This window comes from Chelonia mydas, chromosome 9, assembly GCF_015237465.2.
Source record: "Chelonia mydas isolate rCheMyd1 chromosome 9, rCheMyd1.pri.v2, whole genome shotgun sequence".
In the NCBI taxonomy this organism is placed as follows: domain Eukaryota; kingdom Metazoa; phylum Chordata; order Testudines; family Cheloniidae; genus Chelonia; species Chelonia mydas.
The window spans coordinates 9,445,800-9,465,146 of NC_057855.1; the positions used below are offsets into that span (position 1 = coordinate 9,445,800).

General features: G+C 41.0%; 1 protein-coding gene and 1 long non-coding RNA gene across 3 annotated transcripts in view; both read left to right on the top strand.

Annotated features, from left to right (window-relative positions):
- The window catches only part of LAMP3 (lysosomal associated membrane protein 3), a 33,939-nt gene extending 18,990 nt beyond the window's left edge, over nucleotides 1–14,949 (top strand). The window contains exons 4-6 of one of the 2 annotated variants that reach the window (XM_027833162.3): nucleotides 1,346–1,403; nucleotides 2,877–3,041; nucleotides 12,493–14,949. In XM_027833162.3, coding sequence (XP_027688963.2) covers nucleotides 1,346–1,403; nucleotides 2,877–3,041; nucleotides 12,493–12,629 — 360 coding nt within the window. In that variant the 3' untranslated portion in view covers nucleotides 12,630–14,949. Of the gene's footprint in view, nucleotides 1–1,345; nucleotides 1,404–2,876; nucleotides 3,042–9,938; nucleotides 10,099–12,492 lie in introns of those variants that run through there. The other variant, XM_027833161.3, reaches the window with a different exon arrangement.
- Nucleotides 14,950–15,151: 202 nt separating this feature from the next.
- LOC122461871 lies at nucleotides 15,152–17,301 on the top strand. Its single transcript, XR_006284092.1, has 3 exons — nucleotides 15,152–15,209; nucleotides 16,332–16,472; nucleotides 16,930–17,301. It is a non-coding gene; the product is annotated as an uncharacterized LOC122461871 (long non-coding RNA).
- The last annotated feature ends 2,046 nt before the right edge of the window (nucleotides 17,302–19,347 follow it).

Here is a 19,347-nt window from a genome sequence, read left to right on the forward strand (position 1 = left end):
TGCAAGCCTGTGAAATCAAGCTGGCCTTGTGGGAGGTGTGAGCAATTACAGAAGTTACAGAAAGGAACATTCCTGTTTCAGTTTCCTCTCTTGTTTTGCGATGTGCTTCTACCTGAAATTGTTGTTACACTGAATGGAAGGTAAGCAAAACCCAAACTGGAAAAAGGAGATCTCTACTCACAGTGGAAATGCACAAATTGTTGCAGACATCTTCCTGTCCCAAGCACCTTGAATCCAGGAGCTGCTGCTGTGAGACTGATTTAAAGCCACCATTCAGCTCTGTGTAAGTCATACATAAATTCAACTAAAGACAGCAGTGTGGAGATTCTCCCGCCAAGTATAAAAGCAGAACCTGGGTAGAAAAATAAAAGGTCTCATCGTGTGCCTATTAACTTGTGTAATAGAAAAACTTGCTGAACCCTCACCTACACGCAATTACCACAAATGACAGGGGAATGTGTAGACACAAGGTGAGTGAGGTAATATCTTTTATTGGACCAACTTCTGTTGGTGGGAGAGACGAGCTTTGGTGCTTACACAGCTCTTCTTCAGGCCAGCTCTGTGTAAGCTCTAAAGCTTGTCTCTCTTACCAAGGAAAGTTGGTCCAATAAAAAATATTACCTCACCTATCTTGTCTCTAATACCCTGAGCCCAACACGGTTACAACAACACTGCATATGAAAATATATAGCTTATACTCACATACAACACCTGCAAATCACACCCACATGATCCACTTAAACTGAACTGAGCATTAGCTGCAGTGTATATGGCAGGGTGCTTGTACCAGACTCTGGCACCAGAATGGTAAAATAAAGTCCCTATGGCTGAGGGAGTTGAGTCTCAGGATCTGATGGGAGGATTTTTTTGATATGTTCCCATCTTGAATAATTGTGTGATCTCGTCATTGCTACCTTAGCCCATTTTTCCTTGTTCACCCTTGGTTTATTTTTAATGACCCTCGTGGATTGTTTGGAAATTTGAATCTAAACTCTTCAGGGCCGGGACTGTTAGCCAGACTCTCAATCACTATAAATCAGCACAGCTCCATTGAAATCAATAGAACTGAAATTACACCAGATGATAACCTGGCCCTGTGACTTTTTGCTTTTGTAAAGCATCTGGAAAATTAATAATAATCTCGAAGCACCATAGGGCAATGGAATTTAAGTTTCTTCCACAAAGCACCTGCTTTGTTTAGCAAGACAATAACTATTTCTTCTCATATCCTCCGTGAGTCCATTTTGCTGGGTTTGTCTTCCCTGTTCTGCAGTATATGGTGTATTATATTTCACAAACATTAAGGCGCAATGGCAACTAACGATATTCATTTGTTATTTTGCAGAAAGATAGAGTCTATTACATCAGTACAGTTGAGGCCAGCTTAAAGATACCCTCCGTGGGTAAGTGTTTGTGTATTTTATATTCGCAGTGTTAATTTCATTTCCAAACCATTCTTGATTTAATTTTGTTGTGATTTTTTTCTTATCAGTTATTTTCAGTTTTCTACATATCTGGGGTCTACATATGTGAGGGTGGATTTAGGCTGCCTTAGCTTAAGAGCCATGATTTTGCTGATAGGTGACTGTATTTTAGTCACTCTTTCAAATTAGCCTCTACCTAAACTTTTATGGTTTAAAAATCAAAAAGATGTGAGTAAGTTGCAGTTAACTCATCACAATTATTTTTTCCTACTTGTGTCTCCAACTCATTCCTATACCTCTCAACTGTCCTTGATATAGACTGGAGAAGGGTCCAAACCCAGCTTTGGGAAAGTTTTGTATCTGCACCCAGAGAGAAACTTTGTGACTTATAAACTTTGTCACTTGTAAACCAGAAATGTTGTGACTTATAAACCAGAAACAAGCACACACACCACAGAAATTCAGATCTGGATACAGCTTCCAAACACCCCGAAGTGTTTGACAGGAATGGTCATGTCAGGCATGTTGGTTTGGCCCAGTGTAAATATAAGAACCAATTGTAAAATTTGGATCCTAACCCAGTCTCTTTTTTAATAACTCTTGGTGTCAAGATCTGTAATTTTGTCTCTGACCCATCTTCACAACAGACCCAAGTTTTTCTCTTTCTCACACAGGCCTGGTGCTGACAGCTTTACCATAAATGAGTGACATCTGAAGTGCTAACTCATGGAAAACAATTCTAGAGAGAATGCTATTTAGTCAAAGTGATGAATCCTGCACCATCATTATATATTTTCCTTATTATTAATTTTACATATGTTTTGACCCACATGTTATTCATTAGTCTTGTGATTCATGCTTGTTATTCTCTGGCCAACAGAAAAAGAATGAAACTAAAGTAATCACTCAAGCAGGGGTGTCCTGATAGCGCTGGAGACTATGGCCCAGATCCTCAAAGGTATTTATTTAAATGGGAGTTAGGTGCCAACATGCCTTTCAGGATCTGAGCTTATGTGCTCGATTCTCTTCTCACGTATGAGAATTCCATTGACTTTAATGGAGCTACTTCTGATTAATAACACCAAAAGGGAAAGAAGGAGCAGGCCCAAAGGACATGCCTATCTAGGGCTACCATCAATGCCAATTTTCACAGAGAATTTCAGGTAAGGTTTGAAAAAGCATGTGAATTGTTGTGTGCTTTTCCAAACCCATCCCAAACTCTCATCTTCCCAAGGTCAGCTCATTAAAGCAGCCATTAAAAAACATCTTTGGGGCTGATAAACATTGTGACACAAAGACTGTTCCAATATGCATCCATAGAAGTGGCTACTGCCCTCCCAAAGCGTTGTGGAACAAAGGCTCTTCAGAATCAGCCAGCACTCAACCTCAGAAATGTTTCCATAGAGTTATTGTCTCTTCCAATTTGTCTCTCTCTCTCTTTGTGGCCTCCAGGTTCATGGCATAATGTTACAAGCAAGCAGCTGTTTACAGCTACGGTGGGGAATTCATTTAAGTGTCTCAGCAAACAGATGGTGAACCTGGCAGACAACTTCCAGCTGCTCACTGTTAACACCCAACTCCAAGCCTTTGCCATTGTTGGTAACCAGTTTGGGAAAGGTATGTTAGAGAGTTAGCTCATTCAGGCTTATTTTGTGGCTCCAGGAGCTAAAGATTTGCAACTGGATAGCATTTCAATGTTATTAATGTAGCCAGGAGGCTTTTCTCACTGTGGGCTGGCAGGCTGGAGATATGGTGGCTCTGTTAAATATGTGGAAAATCAATGTAAAGTAATGGCTCTCTAAGGCAAACTGCTTCCCCAGTGCTTCCACCTGCCAGCTGTTGGTATCATCAGTCTCTCCCACTCATACCTCAGGCCAGGGCATGAAGCAGAAAGCCTCTCTTTGACTTTTGGCTCCTTTCCCTCTGCCTATAAACATGCTCTATTTCCCTTCATCCTTAAAAATTCACCATCCTTGACCCTACCTGTCTCTCAGAGACTGTTCTATACCCCACCTCCTCTTGCTTTCCCAATGCTACTAGAAATGTGTTTACAACCATTGCATTGGCTTCCTGTCCTCCTACCCATTGTATACAGAGTCCATTTCAAGGTCTCTGTTGTCAAAGCTGTCTCTGGGACTAGCTACCTCGGAGAACATCTATCCCTTTAGAACCAAGATTTCCCACATCAGCTCCACTTCACTGGAATGATGAAACTGCCATCCAGTAGGGAACACCTGTGGCATGCAGGAGATGGAACTTTTAGTAGGTCTTGACCTAGAGACTATGGAACTCACTATCAGAAAAGGTCCAGCAAGAATGACCACCAGCCTGCCTATATTCAGCACTAAATGCAAAGCTCATCTCTTCAAGTTGGCTTTCCTTGAATAAAGCTCCTCTTGTATACAGACATGCAAACACAAACCAGTCGAGTAGCTTAGTGCTACCCACTCAGAAGAAAGAGAAAGGATGATCACTATTGTCTTTTGCTTTTAATTCGTATAAGGTGCTAATATTCTATGATAATGGCACCATACCCAAACCTAAGCAGTCAAGCAGATTTCTCATTTCTCCTGCCATTTACACACATTAAAAGAAAAGGCGCATAGCTCTTCCTTTGCCCTCTGATGTTCTACTTGCTTTCAAAAGATCATTTCCTTGATTCCCCTTCCCTGTCTAATTTTCTCTTTTGACTCTGTTAAAACTAAATTGTTGTTCTTCCTTTGTTAGTTCAGCATTTCAGCTCCTCCTCTTCCTCCTCCAGGCAGGCTAGTACTTCTCATTATGCATAGAAGGTAATACAGTGGGAAACTGTGTGTTTTTTTCTACTACTGCTTCCTGGCTCTGTAGACTATGGAGGACCTTGGCCACTCTCAAAATTTGTCCCTATCCCTTTCTGTCAAGGGCATATTTTTCCAGTTGAGGGTAATTCACATTAAAAGCTCTTAGACTTTGCTCACTGTTATCCCTCCATCTTCTCCTTATTAGCCATGAGGTTGGACACCACAAGGATGTCCTTCCAAGAAATGCCTTGTTTGGTTGTGTCTTCCATCATCCTAACAACATGCCCGGTCAAATGAAGTGATTGGGACTTCACTACATTTACTATACTGGGTTCTCCATAGACCTCCTGCAGTTCCCTGAGACATCATCTTCTTCACGTTTCCCCCCCCCAACGTATTTTTAAAAGTTCTTAAAATTAAAGCTGAATTTGCAAGATTTAGTTGGCATTTGTTTTAATGTAAACACATTCTGACAAAGGTTTTTTCCATACAACAAAACTGAGCTGATGTGGATCATAGTTGGTCTCCAAATTCAGATCTGAACTTCCCAAAAGAATAAAGAGGTTTATTCAGACCTGGGATTTTGGTATGGCCCCATTTCCAGTGGTAACACATGGAAAAGGCCTATTAGATCACATAGTCTGTCTCCCTATAACAGGAGATAGCCTGCTAATCAAGGACATCTCCAAAATGATGTTATATTGGATCTTAGCCAAAAGGCCAGAAGGCAGGTAGCTTCGGTTAAAAGAATTCCCCCAATGGCTAAGAAACCGTTATGAGAAAGTTACATACTGTTCTATATGCAGATGATGCATGAAAAATCCCCAGTGAAAGCTGGCTCTATAAAGCAGCCACACAAATTGCCTTCTTACGTCCCGTCTCTGAGACAGTGCAGTTTCACTTCCATTGCACCAGATTTGCTTATCTTTAAAAAAAAAAAAAAAGGAAGAAAGAAAGAAAACACCAGCAGCAGTGACAGTGGGTTTCAAGATACTTATGATTTTGTATAAGCCACAATGGAGTTACATTAGGGAGGAGTTTGGCCTGTTCTGGTTTGTTTGGAAACCCCTAAAAGTTACTTTTGAATCACACTTCCATATACTGGAAATAGTTCTCAGTGCTCACAACCCAGAGTTGCCCCCAAACCAACATCCCTGATCCAGACATCCGCAGACTTGTGGAGAGTTTGAATGTAGATTACAGCAGTCCTGAATTCACCAAAGGCTTACTTTTAAAAAAAGTGGCACCCAGCACCAGATGAAACCACCGAGCTAGTCCACCAACAGGATCAGGTAAGAACTGGATCAGGAGTGGGATAAGCAGTGTGGTAGTTCTGGAATTATAGATGACATTTTATACTCCAGAATATGCTCCAGATTAGTTACACATTGCTGGTGTAAAGATTCCCCTCTGCTGAGAAGATTAAACCAAGCCACAGCTCACCAAAGCCTGTAGCAATGCAGACATTATTACCAGGAGGTTAAAAAGAATTGAAAATAAGATTAACAGCAGGAAAAAGAATCATACAGTTTTACTAACACTCTGTGATTTAGTATTGTATGTCATAGACATGGAGAGACTTTTATCTTTCTTGGAGGACAGTCAACATCTTTCCTTCCTGCTGTGCCCAAGGTACTAGGCATAATTCACAGTGGAAGAAAGTTACTTGGACACTAGCATATTTTGGGTGTAAACTGGATTGGCTGCTGAGCTGTGATGATTCGTGATCATATGTAAAGGATTTAATTGATCAGAGGAAACTACTGTACTCAAAGCATCACATAAGAGGCCTTCTGACAGTGGCCAATTGCCAGATGACGCAGAGGGAATGAACAGAACAGGTAATCATCAACTGCTCCATTCCCTGTTGCTCATTCCCAGCTTCTGGCAAACAGAGGCTAGGGATACCATCCCGTCCATCCTGGCTAATAGCCATTGATGGACCTATCCTCCATGAATTTATCTAGTTCTTTTTTGAACAATGTTATAGTCTTGGCCTTCACAACATCTTCTGGCAAAGAGTTACACAGGATGACTGTGCGTTGTGGGAAGAAATACTTCCTTTTGTTTGTTTTAAACCTGCTGCCTATTAATTTCATTTGGTGACTCCTAATTCTTGTGTTATGAGAAGGAGTAAATAGCACTTCCTTATTTGCTTTCTCCACACCAGTCATAATTTTATAGACCACTATCATATACCGCCTTAGTTGTCTCTTTTCCAAGCTGAAAAATCCCAGTCTTATTGATCTCTCCTCACATGGAAGCCGTTCCATACCCTTAATCATTTTTGTTGCCCTTTTCTGAACCTTTTCCAATTCCAATATATCTTTTTTGAGAGGGGGGCGACCTCATCTGCACGCAGTATTCAAGACGTGGGTGTACTATGAATTTATATAGTGGCAATATGATATTTTTGTCTTATTATCTATGCCTTTCTTAATGATGCCCAACATTCTGCTCACTTTTTTGACTGCCGCTGCACATTGAACAGATGTTTTCAGAGAACTATCCACAATGACTCCAAGATCTCTTTCTTGAGTGGTAACAGCTAATTTAGACCCCATTAGTTTATATGTATAGTTGACATTATGTTTTCCAATGTGCATTACTTTGCATTTATCAACATTGAATTTCATCTGCCATTTTGTTGCCCAGTCACCCAGTTTTGAGAGATCCTTCTGTAGCTTTTCGCAATCTGCCTGGGACTAAATTATATTGAGTAGTTTTGTATCATTTGCACATTTTGCCACCTCGCTGCTTATCCCTTTTCCCAGATCATTTAGGAATATGTTGAATAGGACTGGTCCCAGTACAGATCCCTGGTGGACACCACTATTTACCTCTCTCCATTCTGAAAACTGACCATTTATTCCTCCCCTTTGTTTCCTATCTTTTAACCAGTTACCAATCCATGACAGGACCTTCCCTCTTATACCACGACAGCTTACTTTGCTTAAGAGCCTCTGGTGAGGGACCTTCTCAAAGGCTTTCTGAAAATTTAAATACATTATATCCACTGGATCCCCTTTGTCCACATGCTTGTTGATCCGCTCAGAGAATTCTCGTAGATTGCTGAGGTATGCTTTCCCTTTACAAAAAACATGCTGACTCTTCCCCAACAAATTATGCACATCCATGTGTCAGACAATTTTGTTCTTTACTATAGTTTCAACAAGCTTGCCTGGTATGAAGTCAAGTTTACCACCCTGTAATTGCTGGGATCACCTCTGGGGCCCATTTTAAAAATTGGCGTCACATTAGCTATCCTCCACTCATTTGGTCCAGAAGCTGATTTAAATGATAGTTTACAGAGTAAAGTTAGTAGTTCTGCAGTTTCACTTTTCAGTTCCTTCAGAACTCGTGGGTGGATACCATCTGGTCCTGGTGACTTATTACTGTTTAGTTTATCAATTTGTTTCAAAACCTCCTCTAATGACATCTCAGTCTGGGACAGTTCCTCAGATTTGTCACCTAAAAAGAATGGCTCAGGTTTGGGAATCTCCCTCATATACTCAGCTGTGAAGACTGATGTAAAGAATTAATTTTCTCCGCAATGGCCTTACCGTCCTTGAGTGCTCCTTTAGCATCTCGATCGTCCAGTGGCCCCACTGGTTGTTAAGCAGTCTTCCTGCTTCTGATGTACTAAAAAAAATTTTGCTATTATTTTTTGAGTCTTTGGCTAGTTGTTCTTCAAATTCTTTTTTGGTCTTCCTAATTATATTTTTACACTTCATTTGCCAAAGTTCATGCTCCTTTCTATTTTCCTCACTAGGATTTAACTTCCACTTTTTAAAGGATGCCTTTTTGCCACTCACTGCTTCTTTTACTTTGTTGTTTAGCCACGGTGGCACTTTTTTGGTTCTCTTACTATGTTTTTTAATTTGGGGTATACATTTAAGTTGACCCTCTATGGTGAGTTAAGTTATATACTTAACTCTATTAAGTTGACCCTCTATTAAAAAGTTTCCATGCAGCTTGCAGGGATTTCATCTTTGGCGCTGTACCTTTTAATTTCTGTTTAACTAACCTCCTCATCTTTGTGTAGTTCCCCTTTCTGAAATTAAATGCTACAGTGTTGGACTACTGTGGTGTTTTCCCCGCCACAGGGATGTTAAAGTTAATTATATTATGGTCACTATTACCAAGTGGTCCAGCTATACTCACCTCTTGGACCAGATCCTGTGCTCCACTTAGGACTAAATCAAGAATTGCCTCTCCTCTTGTGGGTTCCATGACTAGCTGTTCCAATAAGCAGCCATTTAAGGTGTCGAGAAACTGTATCTCTGCATCCCGTCCTGAGGTGACATGTACCCAGTCAATATGGGGATAGTTGAAATCCCCCATTATTACTGAGTTTTTTATTTTAATAGCTTCTCTAATCTCCCAGAGCACTTCAGTCCCTATCACTATCCTGGTCAGGTGGTCTGTATGTATTCCTACTGCTATATTCTTATGATTAGACCGTGGAATTACTATCCATAGAGATTCTGTGGTACAGTTTGGTTCATTTAAGATTTTTACTTCATTTGATTCTACGCTTTCTTTCACATATAGTGCCACTCCCCCACCAGCACGACCTTCCAATATATTTTGTACCCTGGTATTACTGTGTCCCATTGATTATCCTCATTCTACCATGTTTCTGTGATGCCTATTATATCAATATCCTAATTTAATATGAGGCACTCTAGTTCATTCATCTTATTATTTAGACTTCTAGCATTGCTATATAAGCACTTTTAAAACTTGCTACTTTTTAGCTGTCTGCCATTACATGACGTAATTGAATGGGACTTTTTTTCATTTGACTGTTTCTCAACAGATCCTACCTGTATTTTATCATCTTCTATCCTCTCCTCCTTCTAGGACATAGAGAATCTCCATTAATAGATCCTCCCTAAGGGATGTCTCTGTCCAAACCATGTGCTCCTCCACACCTGTCGGCTTTCCCCCAGCCCTTAGTTTAAAAACTGCTCTAGGACCTTTTTAATGTTAAGCGCCCGCAATCTGGTTCCATTTTGCTTTCGGTGGAGCCCATCCTTCCTGTATAGGCTCCCCCTTTCCCCAAAGTTTCCCCAGTTCCTAATGAATCTAGGAGACCCTGCAGTTCCGCCTGTCTAACTGGCCATGCACGTGGAACGGGAAGCATTTCAGAGATTACTACCATGGAGGTCCTGGACTTCAATCTCTTACCTAGCAGCCTAAATTAGGCCTCCAGGACCTCTTTCCTATCCCTCCCTATGTCACTGGTACCTACATGTACCATGACCACCAGCTCCTCCCTAGCACTACGTAAGTCTATCTAGATGTCTCGAGAGATCCGCAACCTTTGCACCAGGCAGACTATTAGGCAGGAGTAACCGAAAGCTGCACAGCAGAGGTTCTCCTTCATGTCAGATACCAGTCTTGCTCATTATTTTTAATCTGGCACTGTATGCATGGAGTACTCCAAAGGTTCAAGCCCTAAATGTGTATCAACAGATTTTTTTTGCGTGTGTGTATGTGATAAAGCAGAATAGATTCTCCACAAAGAATATAGCTATTTCCACATAGGCAAGTATGTTTTTGTGAGATGTGATCCCTCCATAAAGAAAAACCTACTGAGTTCAGCAATGACATAGAGTTCTGGGTTGTCCCCGGTAGCTATGTTCTTGAAAGTATCTGCATCGGCATATATTCTAGGAGTGTGTTGTTTTGATCTAATGCATACTCTATATTCTAACTTTGATTGCAGAGGAAGAATGCTCTCTTGACAGAAACAGGAGAACAATCCCTATTGCATTGGGCCTGAGCATCCTGGGATTGTTTTTCATTGTACTTGCCTTCGGGCTAATTTCCAGAAGAAAGCCAAATAGAGGATATGAACGCATCTGAATTGCCCACACACTTCAAAATGTGCGTAGCAAGTATAGAGGCCTTGGGAATCTTGGCTTCCAGTTGTCAAATCTATAGTCAAAGAGCTATATTTTTAAATGGGATGAGGCCATGTGTTTAAAGCTAGAATGCAATATGTTCAAGAGGTAACACTTAAGACCTATTGTGTTCCTGAAAAAGAGCCAACAAAATTATGGGTGCTTAGAAGACAGAACAAATGATAAATGGATGAGTTTAGGGATATGCTGTTAGGGTCTAAGGAGATGGTCAACTATTGGGCATGTAAGACACTCTCTCTCACAGGACTAAGTCTGTATTCACAGGAGATTCTGTAGAACCAGTGCTTGGTGATGCTCTTATGGGAAGCCACATGTGCAGAAGGGGGATTGGTCCTGCTTTGAGCAGGGGCTTGGACTAGATGCACTCCTGAGGACCCCTTCCAACCCTGATATTCAATGATTCTATGACAAGAATCATCATGGTTGGACAGGTTGCTTCTGCTCCCCTCCACAAAAATGTGCACACTCACCCTATGAGCATTAGGGCTAGTATTATATTAGTCTCTGCTCTTTCCTACTAATTCCATTGGCTAAACAGAGTGACAGGTCCTGCTGTGGCAATGTGATATACATATTAGTGCTGTAGCACTTTTACAGACAGATCGGGCTGCTTTGATGCCCACTCCAGAGGCAGATTTTAAATGCTGGATAATTTTCTATTTTCTTGGGAGCTTTATTTCCATTTTTTAAAAAAACATAAAAAGGAAAAAGAAATATATCTAAGACAGTGGATTTCTTTTAAAATGTCAGCTCCAGGGGGATAGAATGAGCCATCTGTGGCTATAAAAAGCATGTCAGTATTAACCCCATGTCACAATACAGCACAGAGAGATCTAATACAGAAGGGCAGAAAACATGGGGTAGTGTCATGAGACTCTACTGTGTATGTGTAGGTTAAGGCAGGGGTGAGTTCAGGTGGGCTCAGGGATCCAATGAGACCAATATTTAAGACGTTTTCTCTTGGGAGCTCCTGAATAAAATCACTTCCTATTCAGAATAGTTACAGTGATTGCCACAAAACTCAACAATTGCCATGCTGAGGTAATGATGATACTGTGCTTTCTCCTATTCTAAGTATAGGAAGACACTAGGGTTATTAAAAACACACCATCGGTGAATATTTAATATTAAATGGTGTCAACTGCAGAAGGCCCACAAAGGTCTATGAACAAATGAAGACCCACTTAAGCTACATTTTGAAGGTTCTTGTGGGACTTAAATGGTGTGTAGGCCCTCTGCACAAGGATGAATCTCATGCTTGTAAACTGAGGTGCTGGATCTGCACATGGAAATAATTTGGCTTAATTTTAAAGCATGCTGTATGGAATGCTTTGGTCTCTGTTTCCTACTAATCGTGTGATTGAGAGATATATACAGTAATTGATTTTGAGATGATTTTAAAGTGAGGGTTTTTGGTTGATTTAAATCTTCATCTTACAAAAGATTTACAAAGTTAAAAAGACAAACATACAAAAACCAAAAAACCTAACCCACTGTGACAAAATACATCAAAGTGAGGAGAAATTAAATATGAAACTATTTTAAAATGAGAGAGCAGTATAAAATAAGAGAACAGTGAAAACCCTCCCTATTAATAACGGTAATGAGCTACGTTCTGCTGTGAGTGGGAGTTTTGCCTGGATAAGGACTGCAGGATGGGAGTTTAGAAAAACATGCTGTATAAGGAATTCCTGATCACTTAGTTTAGTTTGAAAAAAATGCAATAATAAATAGATAACATTGGGCCAAAATTTTATATCAGTTAAGTAATAGCATAAATCTGGAGTAACTTCATTTACTGCAGTGGACTCACTCTGGATTTGCACCAGGGTAATTCAAATCACTATCTGGCCCATTTTGTTTAAAGTTTAAAAGTTGTTTTGATATTTTACTACTGCTTAGTTAAACCATTAATTGCTTACTCACTTACACATTAAGGGAGAAAAATTCCCTCCACATGGATGCTGTGATGTGGGGCTGGCCTGTGTTACGCAGGAGGTCAGACTAGACGATCATCATGATTCATTCTGACCTTAAAATCTGTCTATGAAAGTAACTGTTCATTACCAAAAATGTTCTCTCGGTTTGCCTGTAAAAATGAAAGACCATTTCGCAGCACCCTTAAGTCCACAAAAGCATCAAACTAAATTTAAAACCAGTCAGCAAAAGGAGAGGTATTTGGATATCATTGTAAAGTAGCGTAATAAGCAGAAGAGATATGGTCCTTTCAAACGACTACAACTGATCAAATGATTCTAATGTTCCAGTATTCAAAGATCACTTCACGAAGGGCTGACAGATTCAGTCAGTGTCAGCATCACTAAATTTTACCTAACATATTTTTTCCCCTTCTAGTGGAGGAGTGTGCAGCTGACTTCAACATCATTTTTCCTGCGATTGGCTTCTTCGTGATCTTTATCGCCGGCATCCTGGCACTCATCCTCTATGCAGTCTGCCTTAAGCGTAAATCGTCTGCGTACCAGAGAATCTAGTGGATCAAAATAATTTCATATAAATAATGAGAATCATTTCATGAAAAGATTTTAGAATTTCAAGTCTGCCATAATTTTCCTTCTAATAACACTGTTAGAACAATGTAAAACGCCAGAGTATGTGTATCTAGTTATGAAATCAAGTACCTGGTCAGTTTATTGAGCTACCTGCAACTGAGAAGAAGGGGAACAGGTTTAATACAGGTTTCAGAGTTCACTTGTGTTCAGAAAAAGGATTTTCAGTGGCCTATTTAAATTCAACTGTTGTTTTTACAACACAGTTTATGAAGCATACGTAGGAAATGGGTTACTATACGGAAGAGCATAAATTTGAAAACTGAATTTACAAAGAACATGCAATGTAACCATTACTCTCCCAGCATGTTACTGGCATTTTAAGGGCATAATCCTGAGGGCTGCTGACGGAGCACAGCAGCTCACAGGATCAGGCTGTAAACCTTTCTGACTGGGTCCTTGTAAAGTTATGCATGTATAAAATGTGTTTGTTTTATTCACAGTTAAAGCCATGAATAGCTGCAGCCCAGTATACTTAACTGATCTCCTTTCTTGTATGTTCCTAGCCATTTGTTAGAATCTCAAATGTTGGGTTTCCTCGTCTGTCCCGTTTTTAATCTTGTATCAATGGGAACCAGAGCATTTTCTTGTTATGCTCCTTGCCTGGGAAACTCTGTTACTATTCAGTCTTTTAACATTTGATACCCAGTTGAAGAGAGACCTATTTACTCTTGCTTTAACTAGTCTTGATTACTGATCATTTAACTGTGTTTCATTGTGCAGAGCCCTGTGCCATTTTTATGGATGATGCAAAATAAATACATTCTATTGCATACTTTGGACTAGAGTTATAAATCAAACTGTTAGTGGTGAATAATGTTTGAGTTTATGTTTATCTTGGTTTTTTTCCATGTTGGGGGGGGGGGAGAAGGGTCTTTTTTATTTAAAAAAAAAAAGTTAAATGCAATCCTTTTCCTTGCAATGAGTAAAATGATAGATTTGTACCAACTGGCACTGATGCAGTGTACAATGCAAATGCAGCCATAGAGCCAGATCCATAGCTGGTGTAAATCAGCAAAGCGTCATTGAAGCCATTGACGCTATGGCCATTTATACAAACTAAAAAGCCAGTGCAGATACAGTGATTTTTACACCAGCTGAGGAGTCAATGGACCTTCACTGCTTTACAATTGCTGAGGATCTGGCCCTCAATGTGAACCCATTCTCTGACAAGCAGTAACACCCAATCTACCCAATCCCAGGAACAGATGTTTTCAAGAAGCACGAACAAATGGCAGTAGAGATGTAGGTAGGGGCAATTGCTTGGTCAGGAAGTGTTGCCTTGAGTGTTATGGGGAGTAAGAGTAGGCAGCAAACTTGCTGCTTGAGTTGCTGCATGCAATTTTTTGGCAGGCACTTATGCTCATTTCCTGCCAGAATTTAGCTTAATATTTGGTGCGTGGCTTATCTTCTGAGAAATTGTTCATATGCTGTTCTTAGGAACTTCCAGCTTCAGTGGGGGGAAATCTACAGATTTAGTGGTTCTTGGTTGCAGGGTTTTGTTGCTAAATGTTCTGTTTGAGGAAACATTCCATACAAAGTACGGGTTGCACAGGAGTAACATGCAGTGAGATTTTTAAGAACTGACCATATAATATTCTGTATATTGGACATGCTGTCACACTAATACCACTCTTAACCCCATCCGTTTCTTCTACTATTTGCTTTTTCTCATCTGAACGGATCATCAGTGCTGACAATGCTACCTAACCGAGTGGCCCCGCTTCTCCTTGCCATAGTTGTTCCTTGCCAAAGTCCACCTCTTCTCCAACATCTCGCACACAATGTTGGATCATAGAAACTAGATACAAAAACACCCTGCTAAAATCCCTAACTCCCTTAGGCTCCAACTAAAAATCACAGTCTAGATCATGTACTACATCCTACTGCAAATTCAAGACACAACCTAACAAGAAAGGGCATATCACATATTATACCAAGCTCATACTTGTTCTTAGCCAAAAAGCCAATAAGATTATAATGCAAAGCTTTATTTCCTTCACAAAGAGCAAATAAAGCCCAATATAAAAATTGGCTGCAAAGTGCTGCAAGGAGAGGGGTGGGAGATTTAAATGCACTTCTTGAGAATACAGACACCATTAGCTTATTGACTTATCTCCTTAACTGTTATCCTGCCATTGTCAAGGGGTCCCAACATAATTACCTAGTTATGAAAATCATGTATGTGCTGTACTTTTCTACTGTTGGAGTTTCTGTAATAAAGATTGTTTTCAGCCATTTTAAATATGTGTGTTTTGTGAATTTGTTGTATCTGTTGAGTGCTGTGTTACACTGTGATGGGGTTTACAGACCCCTCACTAAGACTCAAAGAGTAATGGGGCAGTACTGGGCCAAGAAGGCCCTGCCCCTCAGCAGCTGCAAAGCATGCTCCAAATGGTGGGCCTGCTTAAAAGGAGAGTCTGAGAGGCAAGCAGGAGGAGTGGAAGGATAGGCTAGTTGAAGCCTCTAGGACAGAGGAATTTACAGGGGAAGACCCTGGATTGGGTAAGTCCCAACTGGGCAGCCAAGGCCTGACCCCCTTTTTCTTCATCCCTTCTAAGGGGGAGCAAGTGGACACTGGAAAGCGAGCTGGGAAGACCCAACTGACTGTTTTAAATATTGAGGCTGAAGGCGCAATCCTCTGCAGAGAGGGAATCTGAGTGCCATGACTATGCCCCAAACTCAGGGGAGAATGGGCTGGGGAGGAAGTGGCCCAGGGGAAGCTGGGCAGTTGTACCAGCTAGCGATTCCCTTTCCCCCTAGGGTCCTGGGCTGGGATGCCCCTATCCCTTTTCCTCTGCAGCTCTGCCTGACCAGGGGAACCTAGGAAGCATTAGGGGATGGTAGACTGTAATTTGACCTCTAGGCCTTCAGATTGCCTGGCAAGGCCATCCCAAGACAGACTGCTGAGCCATGGCCATGAGGGGAGATAATTTGGTCAGGAGAGTGGGAGGAGGAATAGATCTCCTCTAATGGCAGTGCCAATCTGTGAGGTAATGTGAGTACTATAAACTTAGATGTTGGAGTCAGTGCTGGATGAAGGTACTAGGGGAGGTGACTTCCAACAGCAATAAGTCAGCCAGAACCATTAGTGCTTGATTGTTGGTGCCAGCCCGAGTGTCCAAACTGCCATTTTCAGGGTTGAAAAATCTGTACTGGACGCAGGGCCCAGGATATTCTTCGGGCCCTTCAGTGCTGAGCCAGAAGTTGGACTAGTAGTACTTATCCCTGTAGTAAGAGAGGGCTTTTTGCTCAGTTCTCTGAAGGAAAGTGAAGGTGAATAGTTCTTCGAATAGCCTCTCGAATTTCCCATTTTTAGGGAAGGAAGATTGGTGCCAGTAACCATATATGATCTAGTGCTCTGATCTACCTTGTCTTTGGGCAACTATCAGTGCTGAGCTGTCTTTGGTGGCTGCTTCATGGCCTGTAGGTGCCAGATCAAACTTCTTACCGCTCCTGGTCTTTGGAGTCACTTCTCAGCAGCCGAGGATGCTGACAAACTGGGATTTAGAGGTAGAAGCTCCCATCTGGGAGTTTGCTGCCTGTTCTTCTGAGTCTGAAGTAGTCCTTTTAGGTAGCGCCAAATAATATGTTAGCCGGATGTCTCTAGATTTTCCTTATTTTAAGGAGAACAAATGGCAGATGGAGCAACAGTCAGGCACATGGCTCTCGCTGAGGCAACTAAACAAGGGCTATGATCACCTGTAAGAAGAATGAGGCTGTCAAAAAACAGACAGGATTGAAGCCCAAATGCTTCAAATCTGTCAGGTAAGTGGTTTTGGTGCAGAGTACTGAGAGAAAAATAAGGGTTTGAGGTTTTTTTTGTTAAAGAGGTGGCGGGGGGGGGGGGGGAATCTAGTGTTTTACCTAGCTAGATAAAACTAGGTTTGGTGAATGTGTGAAGGGTAGCAAGCAGACACAGCCTGGTTCTTTCTTGCTGCCATGGGCAGGGACAGGGTATTGATGCATGGTTTAAGCCCACGGCTTGGGAGGGGAGACATACAGAACACAGGTCCGATGGACGCAGCTGTGCAAAGATTTCAATCTCATGCACATGGCATGCATGCATACATACAGTGGGATCCACACAGATGAATACTTGAAGAATGGATTTGTATTTAATCATATAACAAAAAATCATTATGCTAATGTACAAGAAATATGGTCTATGCCAAAAGAGATTACATAAAGGATTTCTTGTGGGTCCCCACTTTCTTACTCTCAGCCTTCCTCTGGTCAGCAGTCTCTGCAGATCATTGTCAATGATGCAGCGACGTACTTTTGCTGCAGGCACGTTGGGCCACAGGAACAACTCTGTTGGTAGCAGTACTTTCCCAGCCAGCCACAAAACACCCAAGAGCCCACACTTCCCTTTCTCTACTGGCCCCTTCCTTCACCATACCCCATGTAACTTCCTGATCCTCACACCTGTGCATTCTAAAACATGTTGTTGTCTCATCTGTTCAGATGCTAACTTCACTGTTTATTTAAAAAATAAAAATAAAAATGAATAGGTTGCATTTTACTCTCCTGACATTCACAAAGAACACTATAAGGTTGTGGAAAAACACAAAACTTTTAACATGAAAATCAAAGTCCATACAGATCAGGGACACAGAAATGTGGTTTTGGCACACATCTTTGCAGGGACTTTCCTATTTCCCTTTAATTTCTAACGTATAATGCATATGGGGCTGACCAATATTTTAATAGTTCTAATGCTGTCCACTCTGTCATGACATGACAAGTTTTAGTATCTCTCCTCTTCTTAAGGAAAATGTATTCAAAGTTCAAATGGACTATGCTGCTCACAGTCTACACATATTAATGTGTGTGTGGAAAGAGGGGACTAGTATTTGGACTTTCCTTATCTTTAATCTTATCCAACTCTCTAAATATGCCAGACTTTTTTTCCCCTCTTAATTCTCCCAATCTATCTAGATTGTAAAGCCCTTGGTTCTGCAACTATGTCCTTATCTGTGTCATATACAGTGGTAAGCACACTGTGGGTGTTTAAAAATTATTAACAATGTACTGTAATTTTACTATTTTCCACTTTCAACTTCAGTACATGCACAATTTCTTGGGGTCTCAGGGAGACTGCCTCCTTTAAGGGAAGCTGGGGCCAGCCACACCTGTGCCATAATTAATTAGCTGCTTCCAGCCTCATGGGGCAGGACTAAGGAGGGTCAGGTGACAGCTTAACTGAGACTTTAAGCTATTAATGACTTCTGCTTGGAGCATAAGAACATAAGAACAGCCATAGTGGGTCAGACCAAAGGTCCATCTAGCCCAGTAACCTGTCTTTCGACAGTAGCCAGTGCCAGGTGCTAGTCCTGGAACCCACCAAGGGAGAGACAATTCTTGATTTAGTCCTAAGTGACACATAAGAGCTGGTCCAAGAGGTGAATATAGCTGAACCGCTCAGTAATAGTGACCATAATGTAATTACATTTAACATCCTTGTAGGGGGGGAAATACCAAAGAGACCGACCACAGTAGCATTTAACTTTTAAAAGGGGAACAACACAAAAATGGGGATGCTTTTAAATGGAAATTAAAAGAACAAACATCACAAGAGCGAATTTCTTGCCAGCTGTATGGAAACTTTCTAAAAACACCATAACAAAGGCTCAAACTCATATGTATACTGCAAATAAAAAAAAAAAACAGGAAGAGGTCCAAAAAACCAGCACCCATGGCGAAACAGTGTAAAAGAGACAGAGATAAAAAGCCATCCTTTAAAAATTGGAAGGCCAATCCTACTGAGAAAAAGCGAAAGGAACATAACTCTGGCAAGTCAGGTATAAAAGTATAATTAAGCAGGCCAAAAACGAATTTGAAGAGCAACTAGCAAAAGACACGCTAACTAATAGGAATTTTTTTTAAAGTACATCAGAGGCAGGAAGCCTGTCAAACAATGACTGTGGCCATTGGATGATCAAGTTGCTTAAGGAGCACTTAGGACTGTTGCAGAGACGCTAAATGAATGTTTTTCATTGGTCTTCACTGCAGAGGCTGTGAGGGAGATTGCCATACCTGAGGCATTCTTTGTAGATGATAAATCTGAGGAATTGTCCCAAACTGATGTGTCAATTGTAAACGGCTCCCGAAGCAATCGTCTCAATTACAGGCCGGTAAGCCCAACGTCAGTACCAGGCAAATTGGTTGAAACTATATTAAAGAACAGAATTATCAGACGTATAGATGAACACAATATGTTGGGAAAGAGTCCACATGGCTTTTGTAAAGGGAAATCATGCCTCACCACTCTATTAGAATTCTATTAGAATTGAGGTTACCAACAAATACGAGAACAAAGGTGATCCAGTGGATATAGTGTACCTGGACTTTCAGAAAGCCTTTGACAAGGTCCCACACCAGATGCTCTTAAGGAAGGAAGGAGTCATGGGATAAGAGGGAAGGTTCTTTCCTAGCTCAATTACTGGTTAAAATATAGGAAACAAAGGATGGGAATAAACAGTCTGTTTTCACAGTGGAGAGAGGAAAATAGCAGGGTTCCCCCAAAGATCTGTACTGGGACTAGTTCTGTTCAACATATTCATAAATGAGCTTGAAAAGGGGGGAAACAGAAGGGTAGCAAAGTTTGCGGATCATACAAAACTATTCAACAGAGTTACGT